This window comes from Apodemus sylvaticus, chromosome 1 (genome assembly GCF_947179515.1).
Source record: "Apodemus sylvaticus chromosome 1, mApoSyl1.1, whole genome shotgun sequence".
In the NCBI taxonomy this organism is placed as follows: domain Eukaryota; kingdom Metazoa; phylum Chordata; class Mammalia; order Rodentia; family Muridae; genus Apodemus; species Apodemus sylvaticus.
The window spans coordinates 192,153,771-192,170,184 of record NC_067472.1 but is presented as its reverse complement, the minus strand read 5'-3'; the positions used below and the strand labels follow the sequence as shown (position 1 = coordinate 192,170,184).

At 51.1% G+C, this 16,414-nt stretch overlaps 2 protein-coding genes across 2 annotated transcripts; both read right to left on the bottom strand.

The window, feature by feature from the left end:
• Positions 1-2: 2 nt before the first annotated feature.
• Leng1 (leukocyte receptor cluster member 1) lies at positions 3-4,648 on the bottom strand. The gene is made up of 4 exons (XM_052170358.1): positions 4,468-4,648; positions 2,420-2,599; positions 1,513-1,763; positions 3-227 (listed from the first exon to the last, which is right to left on the bottom strand). The coding sequence occupies exons 1-4, from the start codon at positions 4,597-4,599 to the stop codon at positions 8-10; spliced, it is 783 nt and encodes a 260-aa protein (XP_052026318.1). The 5' UTR covers positions 4,600-4,648; the 3' UTR covers positions 3-7.
• Positions 4,649-5,088: 440 nt separating this feature from the next.
• Positions 5,089-16,374, bottom strand: Tmc4 (transmembrane channel like 4). The gene is made up of 15 exons (XM_052160084.1): positions 16,305-16,374; positions 15,337-15,538; positions 14,358-14,503; positions 13,551-13,783; positions 13,298-13,419; positions 10,799-10,946; positions 10,138-10,305; positions 9,752-9,915; positions 8,825-8,951; positions 8,484-8,581; positions 6,852-7,035; positions 6,214-6,344; positions 5,984-6,139; positions 5,279-5,357; positions 5,089-5,176 (listed from the first exon to the last, which is right to left on the bottom strand). The coding sequence occupies exons 1-15, from the start codon at positions 16,372-16,374 to the stop codon at positions 5,108-5,110; spliced, it is 2,097 nt and encodes a 698-aa protein (XP_052016044.1). The 3' UTR covers positions 5,089-5,107.
• Positions 16,375-16,414: the final 40 nt, after the last annotated feature.

Here is a 16,414-nt window from a genome sequence, read left to right as displayed (position 1 = left end):
AAAAAGTTCAGTGGGCAGGAGCTGGGTTCTGCTGGCGGGGTCGTCGGGCCAGCTGGGGGTTGAACTGAGAGTTGTACCTCCGCCTCCGTTCATCTGTCTCTTCTGCTTCCGCCTGGCCTTGCTGGCATGCCTGGCCTTGTACCCGGGCCAGCAGGGCCTCTGCTCGAGCTCTCTCCGCTGCTTCCCGCTGAAGACGCTCAGCACGGAGCTTCTCTAGGGAAGGGGTCCTGCAAGGAGAAGAGCAGACCATTGAGAGATACCCAGCCTACCTGGTCCCGGTCCCACGAGCGAGTCCTTGGACTTATTGCAAGCACACTGAGCAGTATCCTGGGCTCCCAATGCCATTTTCAAATAATGTGTTTTTCTCCTCTAACCCCAATAATTCTTAAATCTCGGTCTCAAAACCCTTTTAAAAAAATGAGGATTGCCCTGTCTGGGGGTGGGGGGGGGTGAGTATTGGTGGCTGGGCTCAATCCCCAGCACCCACATAAAGCAGCTCACAATAGTGACTCCAGTTCCAAGGGCTCTGGCACCCTCACACAGACAGACCTGCAGGCAAGGTCTGCATTAATGCATATAAAAACGTCTTTGTTGGGCAGTGGTGGTACACATCTTAAATCCCAGCACTCCAGGTGGAAGCAGGTGGATCGCCCAAGTTTGGTGCTAGTCTGGTCTATAAAACAAGTTCTAAGGCCGCTAGGGCTACACAAAGAAACCCTGTCTCAAAAACACTAACAAGAACCTGAGGATCAAAGTCAAGTAGGCTCTTATCTGTGGGGTGCCTTCTACTGTGGCAATGAAGGTTTCATAAGAAGCTTCTCTTTGAGTGACTAAAAAAGAGCTGAGTGATGGGTGGGGCACATTCTAATCCTGGCACTCAGGAGGCAGAGACAGACCTCAGTCCAAGGCCAGCCTGGTTTACATAAGTTCTAGGATAGCAAGTGTAACATTGAAACTTTAAAAAAAATTTAAAACCATAAACCCGAGGGCCACAAAGATCTTTTAAGGTAGGTTGTGTCTATATTGAACTAGTAATGAAAACTGAGTCATGTGGTGGCACAGACCCTTGATCCTGCTAGCACTTGTGAAGCAGAGGCCATCCAGAGTGACAGTGATATCCTGTCCCCTGAACAGCCTCTGAACCATCTCCGGGGTTAAGAGCACTGGCTGTTCTTTGAGAAGACTTGGGTTTGATTCCCAACAACCTATGTGGTTATTCTGAACACTATATTCTGATTCTGAACACAACTGTGTTCAATTTCAGGGGACCCAATGCCTTCTAATCAAAATATGTGGTACACAGACATGTAACAAGGCACCCATGCACATTAAAAAAGAAAAATCAGAAATACTGAACACAAGCATCCGCACACACTCTTAGCCATAAGATGCTGTTCTTACAATCCTGAAGTGTGTCACCAGAGGTCCCTAGATAAACCCCTTCATCTGCCTGCCCGGCTGGTGTGCTAGGATCTTCAACCTCTCCACTGTGGGCTGAGACTCTAGCCTTACTCTCTGGGCCGGTGTTTCTGAGGCCGTTCCTCTCTGGAAGGATGGCTTTCACTGCTGTGCCTTTTCTTTGCCAGGTGCTTCTGCATCTCTCTCAAGGGATCCAATCGGTTCTTGATCTTCTCATCAGGGCTTGGGCCTGGAGGGCAGCCCTTTGGTCCTGGGGGGAGCTGGTACCAAGGAGGTTGAGTTTGGGCCTCAGCTGCACTCTGGCCCAAGTAAGTCAGGATGCCTAGTGCTTTCTCTTGCCTCTCCTGCAGGGGCAAGAAAACAAAACAGTCTTTTCAGTCCCTCTGGGAGCCCTAGATGAAGCAATAGAAAAACCCAAGAAGACAGGGTACTAGTAGGCAGTCATTTAACAAGGGAAATCACAAGACCATTCAGGGAGCAGCTTTGCACAGCACCAGGCTTATCTGCAGGAGGAGGACAAGGAGGGCAGTGGCCTGCGCAGTGATGGAAGAAGCTTTCTTTGGGAACAGTCTAAAGAAAAGCCTACAGAAAAGCAAAGCGGAGGAGTGATTTTAGTGGGGGACAGCATCTTCAAAGTTGGATGAGAGAGAGGAGAGCCACAGTACAAGTCACAGTTTGAAAAGCACAAATGCCATCTGGAGGTCGTGCCCACGATCCCACACTTGGCCCAGGAGGCCACAGCCAGGGTATTGAGAATTGAAAGGCAACGCTAGTCTGTGCAGTTGTGATCTCATCTCAAAAATACAGTAGCTTAGGATGTTTTCTAGTCCCCTGAAAATAGGTTGGCCAGTTTTGCTGTATAGCAGTAACCAGCTTATAGAAAATACCCTAGTCACATTCTAAATTTTCTATGTGCTTGTTTCTCACCACATCCTAATAGTCACAGCCAGTTCCCACCCCCACCCCACCATGATTCCACCAAAAAATGAGGCCAGCTTACCTTTTCCTGTCGCTTCTCTTCCTCGTGCTCTTTATTGCCTCTGGGCACTCCTTTCCCTTCTTCCAGCAGCTCCCTAAACAGGTCTACAGGGCCAGAACTTGGAGCTCCTGAGTCCGCTGCTTCCAGCTCAGGCACTGAGTTTCGTTGCCTGGCTTTCTTCCGTAGGAATTCCGTACGGGCCTATGAAGGGTGATAGGCAGGTTCTGAATACCCAAAAGTGCTGAGGATACAAGAATGATCCACGGGCCGGGAGGGCGGTGGTGGCGCACACCTTTGATCACAGCACTCAGGAGGCAGAGGCAGGTGGATCTCTGAATTCAAGGCCAGCCTGGTCTACAGAGTGAGTGAATTCCAGGACAGCCAGGACTACAGAGAAACACTGTCTGGAAAAATCAAAGGAGCCCGGTGGTGGCACACACCTGTAATCCCAGCACTCTGGGAGGCAGAGGCAGGCAGATTTCTGAGTTTGAGGCCAGCCTGGTCTACAGAGTGAGTTCCAAGACAGCCAGGGCTATACAGAGCAAAAAACCAGAGAGAGAGAGAGAGAGAGAGAGAGAGAGAGAGAGAGAGAGAGAGAGAGAGAGAGAGAGAGATGAAGTATTGGGAGCCAGAAGAAACACCATTTCTAACTTGGAGTGGAGAACCAGTGTTTTTAAACAGTAAACTGGGCTATCACAGAGAAGAAACCATCCCAGCCTGAAGTGAGCAAGAAAAACCCACTCAGGTAGGTATAGGGTAGAGGTGGCTTGTTCAGCCCTAGAACCCCTGCCTTGTGTGTGTGTGTGTGTGGTTTGAAGTTCAGTCCCCACGTCAAGTATATGTTTACTCCCAAACCTGTAGCCAAACATTGCTTTCTGGACAAAGGATCTGAATCCAAGGTATGGTTCCAGGTCACCATTTCAAATACAACCCAACCCCAGATAGGGATAGTCTCCGATTCACAATTCTCCCCTCTCTGCAGCCTTAGTAGTATCTGGGATTAATTATAAGCTTCACCTTTTTTTCTTTTAATTTTAAAAGCCCACACTAGGGTTGGAGAGATGACTCGGCAGTTAAGAGCACTGACTGCTCTCCCGAAGGTCCTGAGTTCAAATCCCAGTCGGTGGCTCACAACCGTCTGTAATGAGATCTGATGCCCTCTTCTGGAGTGTTTGAAGGCAGCAGTAGTGTACTTACATATAAAAAGTAAATCTTAAATTTTTTTTTTTAAAAACCCACACTAATTCATGATCAGATTGGCCAAGGGACTTAAGTGTAAACCAAACTGATTGAATAACTATTAAAGACTGTGTGAGCCAGGCGGTGGTGGCGCACGACTGCAATCCCAGCACTTGGGAGGCAGAGGCCGGCGGATTTCTGAGTTCGAGGCCAGCCTGGTCTACAGAGTGAGTTCCAGGACAGCCAGGGAGATACAGAGAAACTCTGTCTCGAAAAAAAAAAAACAAACCAAACCAAACCAAACCAAACAAACAAAAAGACTGTGCGTGTGTGGTCTTCAATACCAGCGTCCAGCGTTCAGGTGGAACAGGCAAGTGGATCTCTGAGTTCGAGACCAGTCTGGTCCACATACCCAGTTCCAGAACAGCCACAGCTTACACAGGCCCTGTTTCAAATTACGAAAGCCTCCAGCTGTGCTTTTCTTAGGGAACAATGAGGGAGAAAAACACGTCCAAAGAAGCAGTCCCCAGCTTGCCCGCCCTTGGCCCTCCTTGCTGAAGCCGTCGCACTCAGTGCACGGTGACCGCACCCCTCTAAGTTGTTTTAAGAGGGAATTTCTCAAAGCAAGCGCTCAGGAGGAAGGGAGCACACACACTGGGGGTGATCAGTAATTATTAACTTGTGCGGGCAACCTATAAAGTAATCAGAATATTTGTCCAACTCTCCCAGTGTGCTAGTCTCTGATCCCTCAACACCAGTGGGAAAATCCCGGAAGGTTCCATTGAAGTTAGCAGAGGATTTTCAGAGAAACATCGCCGGACACACAGACCGGCGCCAGACACCGAGGGAGAGGCAGGCCCGCCGCACTTCTGGGCCGGCCCCAGGCTTACCTCTTGCTGAGCGAGCAGCACCCTCCGCTCACGCTCCTTCTCCTCCTCCCGGGCCTGGGCCTCGTCGCGCCGCACACGGGCGACATTGTCCTTGTTCCGGACGTGCCAGCTCTTCTTGGGCAAGATATTCATGGCTTCAGGGCCGACCTCCGACTGTCAGGCCCACTCTTCAGCACTTCCGATTGGCTCGACGATGCTCCCGCCCATGGCTCCACCCCCGCTCATGCATTGGTTCTGGGACAATTGTAACGCCCCCTCCTAGCCTTGCTTAGAGATTATTGGCTGAGAGCCTTCCATCTCAGCCAATCCTAAGCATTTGTAACCTGAGTTGCTCCACCCCGGACGCGCAGGATGAGGCTGCTAATGAGATGCCTTGCTTGTCTTTCCTTTTACGCAGACACACCCAAGCTCTTTACGCCGACCAGCACCTGGCCCCTCCCTCAAGCGCGGTCCAAGGCTTCCGAACCGGGTTTCAAAACGCATAGCGGCCTTGACTATTGTTTATTAATACGGTTCAATTGAGAGTGTGGCATTCGGTGGCAGAGGGCGTGGGATTTGGTTCCAGAGATGAGAGGGTCCCATCGATGGATATATGAAGTCACTGAAGTTTACGATGGGTCTGAGGGGCCAGCCAGGCTTATCAGGAAGCTCCATTCCTTGAGCTCAGAGCCACAGCGCGCTGGGCTAGGAAGACTTTATTCTGCACTTCCTGCGGGCAAAAAGGAGTGAAAGTGAATCACACCTTCTCTTCACCAATGTTCCTCTTTCATGTTCCCATAGAGCCCTTTCCGCGGAAACCAGCCTGGCTCACCGTCTCTATCTGGCGTTTGAGCTCAGAGATGAGGCGTCCGTAACAGTTAGCCAGGACTACAGTATATGTCATCAGGACGCTATGGGAGACAGGAATGAAAATCACTCTAGAAAAGAACATTATCTTCATCATACGGCTCCTTAGAAACCAGGCTGGAGAGATGGCTCGAAACCCGAGCATTGGCTGCACTTCCAAAGGACCCAGTACCCAGCACCTATAGGATACCTTACAATTGTAACTCAAGTTCTTACTTCACACAGACATACACACTGTCCAAATACCAACACAAAAATTAAATGAATAAGTAAATTAAACCAATATCAGGAACCTCAAATCCCTTAAAACCCTTCCGGAGACTCTGAACACCAGGGTTTATCTTCTCTTTCAGACCCAAGAGAGTTCAGACCCTTTAGCCAGAGGTTAAACCAGAGGTTCAGGCTCCATACCTCCTCCCCCATCATCAAATCCATAAATCCACACCCTACCCTTCCTTCCTCAGACCCAAAAGTCCAAACCCAGATGTCTTTTCTTAGACCCTAAGCATTCACACTCCGACTCTCCTGAATTGAGGGATCCGGGCCGGCCCCACTTCTCCTCTGTTATACATAGGCATCCAGCCAACCTCTCTGACACTCGGGTGCCCGGCACCCAACTCCTTTCTCTCTCAAACACTAAATCACACACACTCCAACTCTGACTGCTCACCTAGAGAAGATCAGCAGGGGTACAGCAAAAGCCTGGGTCCCCAGGAAGGAGAGAAAATTCTGAGCACTCTGAGGGAGGCTCTCAATGGACTCAGGGATCTGGGCCCAGATGGACAACTTCCCTCGGAAAGGGCCACACGGCTTAGAAGGTGGGATCCTGTAGGGGGAAGACACGTTGGACGCAACCAAGCAAGGCCAGGGTGAGGGCAAGCGGAAGTCTCTTGTACTTACAGGAAGATGCTGTAAAGCACGGGAACCGCGGAGATGGCCAGACCCACGAGAAGAACCAGGGGGAAAAAGAAATTGGCCGTGGATGCTCGGAAGGTGCGCGAAGCCGGCGAGTAGATGGAGAAGAGTGTTATCTGGTGGGGAGAGGCGGGGAAATGGAGACTTGAGACTCAAGAGTCAATCCTTTGCTTTCCCTCCTTTCTGGTCTAGGAGCTTTGGCCTCCTTTGGGGGCGGGGCCCAGATCTCTGAGCCACCTGTAGCTTAGTCTTAGAAGTCAGAATATCCCAGAGCCCGGTGGGGGTGGGGGTGGGGAGTGGTGGTGGCCACGCCTTTAATCCCAGCACTTGGGAGGCAGAGGCAGGCGGATTTCTGAGTTTGAGGCCAGCCTGGTCTACAGAGTGAGTTCCAGGACAGCCAGGGCTACACAGAGAAACCCTGTTTCCAAAAAAACAAAAACCAAAACAAAACAAAAAAGAATATTCCTCCTCCTCTAAACATAGGACTCTGACTTCCAGCTCCCTCCTCCCTCCCTCAGGGCATAGCAGTCAGAGGCCCTGATATCCATCCTCCTTTCCCTAGCCCCGAAGTACAGCCTCTGACACATGTCAGCTCAGACCCTAGGTTACTCCCTTAGACTCACCTTCTTCAGCTGGAAAAGTATGAAGAACTTGATGGTGTTGATCACAGGTAGTAGAGGGCAGAAAAAGCTCCCCACCCAGACCACGGTCTGAGCATTGATGAGCCCCAGCACCTCATCAGGCACCTGGAACTCCAGAGTCCCAGAGAGACGACCCAGTGCCCCAGGGCAGAGGCCACAGAGTATCCTGAAGGGCAGGGCGGGACAGTCAGAGGCCGGCCTTTCAGTTTTCCTAACCCTACCGCCCAGCCCAAGCTTTTGAAAAGGCTTTTGAGGAGCTGAGCTTTTAAGTCTGTGAGGTATGTTCCAGGACAGGCCTGATCTTAGCTGGCCTGAAACAATAAGATAGCGGGAGTTGGCTGGGTGGAGTGGCGCACGCACGCCTTTAATCCCAGCACTCAGGAGGCAGAGGCAGGTTGGATCTCTGAGCTCGAGGCCAGCCTGCTCTACAGAGTGAGTTCCAGGACAGCCAGGAATTCACAGACAAACCCTGTCTACCCTGTCTTGGTAACAAAGAAACAAAGATAGTAAGAGTTGACTTAGGGAAAAGTAACCAAAAAATAGGGGGTAGGGAGTAGGTAAGGACAAAGGAAGTAAAAACTGGGTGAGGGGCTGGAGGTGTGATGTGATGGTACTCAGAGCCCTGGGGAGGCTAGATCCACAAGTTCCAGGCCAGCCTAAACTATAGCCAGCCAGTGTCTGGGAAAAATAAAGGAGGAGGGGGTATGGAAGAGATAGTCAGTGGTTAAAAGCCTTACTGAGGCTAGGTGGTGGTGGGGCACTCCTGTAATCCCAGCACTCTGGGATGTAGAGGCAGGCAGATTTCTGACTTTGAGGCCAGCCTGGTCTACAGAGTGAGTTCCAGGACAGCCAGGGCTACACAGAGAAACCCTGTCTCGAAGAAAAAAAAAAAAAAAAGCCTTACTGAGCTAGTCATGGTGGCGCGCACCTTTATTTCCAACACTTGGGAGACAGAGGCAGGTGGATCTCTAGGAGTTCAAGGCCACAGTGAGTTCAGGACAGCCAGGGCTGTGTAGAGACCCTGTCTCTGCACACACACACACACACACACACAGATGGCTCAGCAGTTAAGAGTATTTGCTGGAGAATCACAAGAACCAGAGTTTAAAATCCCAGAATTAAGACATTAAAATCCCAGACTTCAGACCTCCTGGCATACGTGTAACCCCAATACCAACAGGAGGACCAGACATAAGATTGCTGGGGCTTTTTGGCTGCATGTCCCAGGTTCAGAGAGAGAGAGAGAAAGAGAGAGAGAGAGAGAGAGAGAGAGAGAGAGAGAGAGAGAGAGAGAGACCCTGTCTCAAAGGAATAGGCAGAGAGTAATACAGGAAAATATACAAAGCCTTCTTCTGACACCCCCCCTACAGGCACAAGCACACGACATATGTTCACACAAACAGATACACATGCACACCAATAAATAAGAGAAAAAAATTTTAAAGACGGCTGGGGTGTCTAGCTCAGTGACAAACTGCCTTGCTTATGCAAAGACCTCAGTTAAAAAGAAAAGAAAATATGTGGAACAAAATATAAGAACAATTACATCGGGGTGGGGCTTGCTCTATGAGTTCTAAGAGGGGCAGGGCTCCCAGGAAGGGCACGGACACTCACTTCCTAGGAAACTGGACCAACAGCGTGACCAACAGGCCCATCAGCAGATCAAAGATCACAAGTTTGTACATCTCCTGGCCCAGCCGAGTCTCCCAGCACTGAAGAAGTAAGAAATTGGTAGGTCAGACTCTCCTGTCTGGAAGTTCAAGCATCTGAGTCTCCAAATTGCCAGCAAACATCAGAATCCCACTCATGACCGGTGTGGGTGGGCATGTCCCTGTTTATGAGTATTTATGCCATGTTCAGTTTCTTTCCAACTAAGGAACGGCCCACCCAGTTCAATGATCCCTACCCGCCCTCTAGGCCCGAGCCTGCCACCTGTGTGCCCACAGCATTCTCACCGGAATATCTTTGTAATTGTAGCCACAGGCCTTGCATCTTTCTGCCTCCATGTTTCCCCCACACGTGATCTGATTCCACAGAGAGAACAGAAGGAACACCAGGGAGGCCAGCCGCAAAAACACAGTCCTGCAAGATGAAGGGGCTCACACTGAGGTAGCGCCTCCTTCTGGATACACACTCGTGATCCCCCCATTTTATGTTTCTCCTAACCCTCCCCCTGCCTCATGCACACCACCCCCCCAAACACACACTTTTCACAGAGGAAGGAAATAAGTCTCAGAATCAGGATTTGAGACCAGAACTCCCTGGATTCCATATGCATGGAACTTCCCTGTCTCATTCATGTGTGTGTGTGTGTGTGTGTGTGTGTGTGTGTGTGTGTGTGTGTGTAAAAATATGACAAATATGATACACACACCACACACACACATATGTATATATATATATTCCATGTGTTTTCCTGTTTGTATCTGTGCCCCATAAGTATTCTGGTGCCTGCAGAGGCAAGAACAGGGAGTCTGATCCCCTGGAACTGGAAATTGAGGCAGCTGTGAGCTCTCTGGCGTGGTTTCTGGGAACCAACGCCTGATGCTCTCCAAGAGTAATAATGCTCTTAGCTACTGAGCTATCTCTCTGGCCTCTTTCTGTCTTTAAAAACAAAACACAACACAACAAAACACAAAAGTGTGTGTGTGTGTGTGTGCCGTCCGTCGTGCAGAGTGCAGTCGGTTCTCTCTTTTTGTCTTTACACTGGTTCTGGGAATGATGAACTCAGGTCACCAGACTTGGACAGCGAGCACCTTTATCGTGGAGCCTTCTCACCAGCTGACTTCTCTGTCTCGTGTGTAGAACCTTTCCCCACCCGTCCCTTTCCCACTTCTGCCTGCACTCCCATCCCATGCCATCCCATCCCATGAGTCCAGAACCTAAGCAGGACCAAGACGATCTGACGGCTGTGAGTGTAGCCCTCGAGTGAGGCGATGAACTTGAACACGAGGGGCAGCACAAAGTTGAACACAGAAATGAAGATGGATGGAAGATAATCGACCAGAAGCTTGAGCAGGGGGGTCTGTTGGACAAGGTCTGTCTCCTGAAAGGGAGTATGGAACAAGGAAGCGAGCTAAAAGTCCATCCGTAGCCTCTTCTTATCTTAAAGGACCCCCAAATCCCAGGCTCAACGCCTTCCCTTTCCCAAGCCGCCTAAACCCCAGGGATTCCAGACCCCGGCTCACTTCCACAGGGGCTTCTTCACCTGTGGAAACGGGAGTTCTAGGACCCAAGGACCCCCCTCCTCCTCCAAGACCCTCTGCACCTGCAGTGTCAAGCTGAACTCTGTGGCCCAGAAGATGCCGTAGAAGGCCGCCCCCAGGAGCGCGAAGACCAGCAGGTTGAGCAGTGCCCTCACCGACCACACCTTGGCTCGCTGGCCCGGCGTCTGGGCCGCAGCTCGGCGCCGGACTACCGCTTCCTCTAGGTCCACCTAAGGCCGATAGGGACTGCGGCTGGGGATCCGTCCCTTCAGGGCTGACTTTTCGTCAGATTAAATCAATATAGCCCTCTCCTTGTTCTATACACTCCAGGGCGGTCCGTGGGACCATTTAGTTCTTGGGCCACTGGCTCTCCGAAGTCCGGACTTACATCCCAGGTCTGCTACTCCTTCGTTCAACTCAGAACTCCAGACCTCACCCCACCTTCCCCAGGCCTACCCTTCTTTGGGGCCAGGATCCCCCTCCTCTGAGACTCCCGGCTAGTTCCCCGGTTTACTTGGGACCTAGGACGACGTACCGTCTCTTTTCTAAACGAATCCCATTCCCAGCCCCACACCCTCCGGCCCCCTCAGGCTCCTCCGCGGCTGGCATTCCTAGCCTGACTTCTGCTTAGCTCTGTCTCCTAGCAATGCCCTTGTTCCTCATCTTAGTTAGGTCTTGTCTGGTCCTCGATTAATAATAGTAGCTCCGCCTCCCCAAGCATACCTGCAGTTCATACAAAATGATTTGCTGGCGCAGCCGCACGTGCACCTCCCCGCAGAGGCCAAAATTCCAAGCTGAGAACACTCGGTGACTGTAGCTGGTCAGAATGTCCGACTCTGCCAACAGTGTCTCCTTCAATCCGGACACTGAGCTGAAAGAAAAGACCACCGGGGACGCGCTGGCGGGGAGCACCTAACTTCTGGGACACAAACTCAAAATCCTGTGACCAGGTGCCACCTGCTGAAGTCAGATACACAAAAAGATACACAAACCAAGTCTTCGGAACCAAAGGCTAAGAGATCTGGGAAGCAGACACCCTAAAAAGATAGAGGGACTTGGGAAACACTGTCAGATCTCCAGAGGAAAGAGGGAGGTCCCGAGGACGAAACAAGAGAAGAATGAAAAATGCATTCTAGAGAAGAGGTGAGTCAGCCTAAGTGCGCTTTTTGTTTTGTTTTGTTTTTTGTTTTGTTTTGTTTTGTTTTGAAGCAAGGTTTCTCTGTATAGCCCTGGCTGTCCTGGAACTCACTCTGTAGACCAGGCTGGCCTCGAACTCAAAAATCCGCCTGCCTCTGCCTCTCAGAGTGCTGGAACTAAAGGCGTACACCACCACCGCCCGGCTTATTCGTGTTTTATACTTGTTCATAATTCATATTTGTTCATTATTAAATAGTTTGTCTTATAGCTCGTGTCCTCCTCCAGGATTACAAGCTGTCAAAAATGCCTGGCAATCAGGAGACAATTATTTTTCTAATAGCTTTTACCGGTTTGGGAGCATGGCCCCACCCAGTTTTACATCCATAGCCCTCCCCTCTAACCCGCGTTAAAATCCTTGGTTTTCCTCCTTGGGGATCTCCCAGTCATATCTGAACATCAGTTCAGATATCTATGTCAATGTTAGGGATTTATCTCAGTGGCAGAGCTCCTGCCTAGCAAGCTCAGAAGCCCTGGATTCCATCCCCACCTGTGAGGGCATGAGGGAGACAATCTCTCTCTGGTGCTCACCCCTTGCAGAGTCCACAGAACCCAAATAAATATCAGTTCAACACTTCCCTTGTACATCTAAAAGTTACCTCAGAGCCTGGGGGTGTGGGAACAGTTCTGTGGTAGAGCGATGGCCTAGAATACACGAAGACCCCAGTTTCCATCCCTAGCACCCCTCTCTCTCACTCTGTCTCCCTGTCTCTCTCTGTCTCTGTCCATCCATCTGTCTGTCTGTCCGTCTATCTGTCTGTCTCTCTCTTTCTCTCTCTCTTCCCCCCCACACACATACACTACAGGCGCACTGGTATATGTCTGTAAACCTCAGGAGGCTGAGTTCAAGACCAGTCTAGCCTACAGAACAGATTTGAGGCCAGCCTAAAACACAGCATGCTACTTTATCAAAACAAACAAACAACAACATATCTCCACAGCTAATGATTCTTAACTTCTATCTTCTATGTCTTCTACATCCCTCACACAGCTGATCAGGAATTCCTGGGTGCTCTCTCTCACAATATACTTAGACCCTCTATTTATATAAAGGCAAAAACAGGACACAAGGTTTCACGTAGCTCAGGCTAGCCTCAAACTCACTCTGCAGCCATGGATAATCTAGCGCTCCGATCCTCCTGCCTCCACCTCCCTAGTGCTGGGATTTGAGACAGGAGCCATGTCAGCAGGCTCAGTATTCTCATTATTTTTCCCTTTCTATATTTATTAATTTGTGTGCATGTGTGTTTATGTGACGGCACCAGTGTGCCATGCCGTGTGTGTGTGTGTGTGTGTGTGTGTGTGTGTGTGTGTGTGTGTGTGGTGGTTAGGAGACAACCTGAGGAGGAGTTGGCTTCCTTTTCCTACATGGAGGGAGGGAGAGGCTCTGGGAAAGGAACTCAGCTTCTCAGGCTTGGCAAAAAGTGTTCCCGTCCGCTGCAAAATCTTGCCAGCCTAGTGTCCTATTTCTTGATATTTTGAGATGGCACCTGGAGTAACCTTTCTGCCTCAGCTTCCCAAGCGCTGGGATTATAATTACAAATCTTCTAAACAGTGTTTCCTGTGCTTATTAACCCACCTCACCTCAGGTTACCACCAGATAAGCTAAGGGCAAGGGACTTCCTGTTTTGTGCTCCTTCCTTCCTTCCTTCCTTCCTTCCTTCCTTCCTTCCTTCCTTCCTTCCTTCTCTTTCTGAGATAGGGGCTCTCAATGCCAGGTTGGCATTGAACTCAGAGATCTACCCACCTCTGCCTCCCAAGTGCAGAGACTAAAGGCACGGGCCAACATACTCAGCCAGATAAGATCTTTCTGTGTAGCTCAGAGCCATCTTCAACTTACTCTGTAGTCTAGGCTGGTCTTGAACTCAAAACAATCATCCTGCCTCAGTCTCCTAAGCGAAGCCTTGGGCCTCCACTCCGGGCTTTAAAATAGATTTCAGTGTTGAAGAAATGACTCTTTGGGGAGGGGGGCTCTACCACCTCCAGTTTTCCCCTTCCTATCAGAATCAGGATGTGAGCATCACTCACCGGTGTAGGATAAACAGCAAGTAGATGAGGCCGATGACAAAGACGGAGCACAGGTAGAGGACGGCCAGGTTCATTCGGGGTGGGTAGAACCCATAGAACAGAGGGGACCACTCTAGGTAACCCTGGGGAGGAAGAGGCAGAGGGAAGTCTGGGTGGAGGTAAAGATAAGGGAGCTAGGTGATCTGTACAATGTGTCATCCAGGGCACCAGGCTTCAAAGGTAAGGAGGTTCCTCTGGGGACCACAGCACCCACCTCTCCAGAGAGCAAGTTGAAGAGCTGGGTGGGGAAGGTGACCAGGCCATGAGTGTGTGGCATATAGGAACCACAGGGTGAAGAGGTGTTAGCGCCAGGGGGGCCTGGAGGGGCCCCGTCCAACCAGGCGGGGATCAGCTTCATGCAGACTTCAATCACAGATGCCACCAGGTTGAGAAAGAGCAGGAAGCGCAGCAGGGAGAAGTAGGACTCAGTGCCTGCTCCGAACTGTCCTGCAGAGGGCAGCAGAGGGGCCTCAGGTCCCTCACCAGTGTAGTTCCGACCCAGCGTCTGAGGTCCCTCCTCCCTCCTCCCTCAGACCCAAGCCTCCTCCCTCAGACCTAGCCCTCCTCCCTCAGACTCAGCCCTCCTCCCTCAGACCCAACCCTCCTCCCTCAGACTCAGCCCTTCTCCCTCAGACCCAGCCCTCCTCCCTCAGACCCAGCCCTCCTCCCTCAGACCCAGCCCTTCTCCCTCAGACCCAGCCCTCCTCCCTCAGACCCAGCCCTCCTCCCTCAGACCCAAGCCTCCTCCCTCAGACCCAACCCTCGTCCCTTGGACCCAGGAGTCTGTAACAGAGCCCTGACTCCTGGTCTGATTCTGGCGCCCAGAAACCAGTCCCTTCTTTCAGACTCCAGACTCCAGTTCTCTTCTCTGATTCAGAGGAATTCAGGCAGTAGCCTTCATCCTACAGACCAGTGGTGCAGGAATCTCCACCCCGCCCTCTGTCAGACCCAGGAAACCACACTCTAGCTTCAGACCACAGGAGTCCAAGCCCCAGGCCTCTTCCTTCAAAGCCCAGCACACCCCCAATTTTCTTCAGCGTCCATGCCCAGGGCTGTATAGTTTGAAAGCTCTCTTTCATTTTCCTCTTGCTCCTGGAAAGCTGTCGGGTCCAGTAGGCAGCCCTAGATTCAGAGCCAGAAGCCACCTGCTCTCTGGCCTGGCTGTTCCTGGAACGAAAGCAGAGTTAGAGTCAGAAAACGAAGGGCTTGGAAACTACAAACTGGGAACCACCCAAAGGCAGAAACAACTCACTATAAAGAGGACAGGCACCGTGCTGTATCGTAGCCACAGCTGGACTACTCTTTAGTGATTAGAAAGGAACCAAATCTAATTCACACGTTAGAAGTCAGACATAAAATTATGATGGAGTCATGTCTAATAGTGAATGCTTGTAGTCCCAACAGTGAGGTTGAGGCAGGGGAATTGAGAGTCCCAGGACAGGCTGGCAGATTAGTGACATGCTTTTGAAAGAATATAGAAGACTCTAGTGTGGTGTGCCATTCATGTCTGTAATCCCTCGATGGGGAGAAGAGGGCAGGATTAGTGCGAATTAGAGGTCAGTAGGGATAGATAGTGCTTCCAGGTCAGGCTGGCTTAGAGTGCGACCCTCACTCTGTTTTTGTCTCAACAAAACAGAACAAAATGGCTTGCACGTAAGTCATTGGGTTTGTGACCAACTCAAAACTCGAGTTTGATCCCTGAGACTCACTCAGATGGTAGAGAGAGAACTGACTCCTTTAAGTTGTCCCCTGAGCTTCACAGAAAGCTGTGCCCACCCCCATGACCTTAGGGACACGCGCACACACACACACACACACACATGTTGGGAAGAAAAAAACCAAACAAACAAAAGGAGAAAGTTTGGGAGAAGGGGAAGGAACAGTCTCTTAACACAAGGTTCAGAGCAGGCCCTGGCCAACCCTACCAAGCTGGTGACAAGGAAGTAAACAGAATAACCTACTGAAATCAGGAAATGGTATGTCAGAAAAGAGGTACTCACCTGTGTGCCCGCCTTGCCTGCATAGGCCAGGGAAGTTCCCGGGAAGGGTGAGATTCCATTTGGGCGGTTTCTGCAAAGGCCTGAAGGCTCCTTCCTCCATCATCATCTTCCTCCAGCGTCCCCCAGGGGAGCACGCCAGGGCCACGGTATCGAAGTGTAGCGGCACTGGGGAGATCATTCAGCACCGATGCCAGTGATGGGCCTGGGTGTGAAAAGGATTGGAAGATGGAGGAGTCCAGGCTACAATCCTTTCCCCTCAGATCCAGAGTCCAAGCTCCAGCCCACCTTCTCTCAGACCCAGGGGCACAGGCCCCAGCCCACCTTCTCTCAGACCCAGGGGCACAGGCCCCAGCCCACCTTCTCTCAGACCCAGGGGCACAGGCCCCAGCCCACCTTCTCTCAGACCCAGGGGCACAGGCCCCAGCCCACCTTCTCTCAGACCCAGGGGCACAGGCCCCAGCCCACCTTCTCTCAGATCTCATTCTCCTCCCTCAGACGCTGGAGCCAGCCTCCTTCCTCAGACCCAGGAGCCCACGCCCCAACCTTCTCCTTCATATACAGAGGTCCAGGCCCCAGCCCACCTCCCTCAGACCCAAGAGTTCAGACTCATGTTCTCTTCCCTCAGATCCAGGGCTCTAGATTCCCTAATTTCTCCTTCAAACTGGGGTCAAGGCCCTAGACTGTCTCCCCAAGGTTTCTAGGGATGAACTCCTATATTCCTTCTACTCTAAGTGTGAATCCAAACTTCAACAACTTCCTGTTCCCTTACTGATGAACTTAGAAGTCCGGCCCCTCACGTCTGATATTAGGGACTCAATATCCCTGACTCTCTCCTCCAAGACAGTGACTAGATCCTTGTACTGTTCTTCGGGAGATCTGAGTTTCCTTCTCAGGAAACCCAGGAAATGAAAGTCCGCTTCTGTTCTCAGGTTCAGGAACTCAGCTTCCTTTCCATGCCTCTCTCCTACCTGTTGTGGCCTTCCGGGGCCTAGCCCAGGCCGGGGACCGGCCCCAGGCTTCCCTGGGACTTTCTTCCATGTTTGTGGATGCACTATGTCCTTTCTGCGCCCGCCCATTT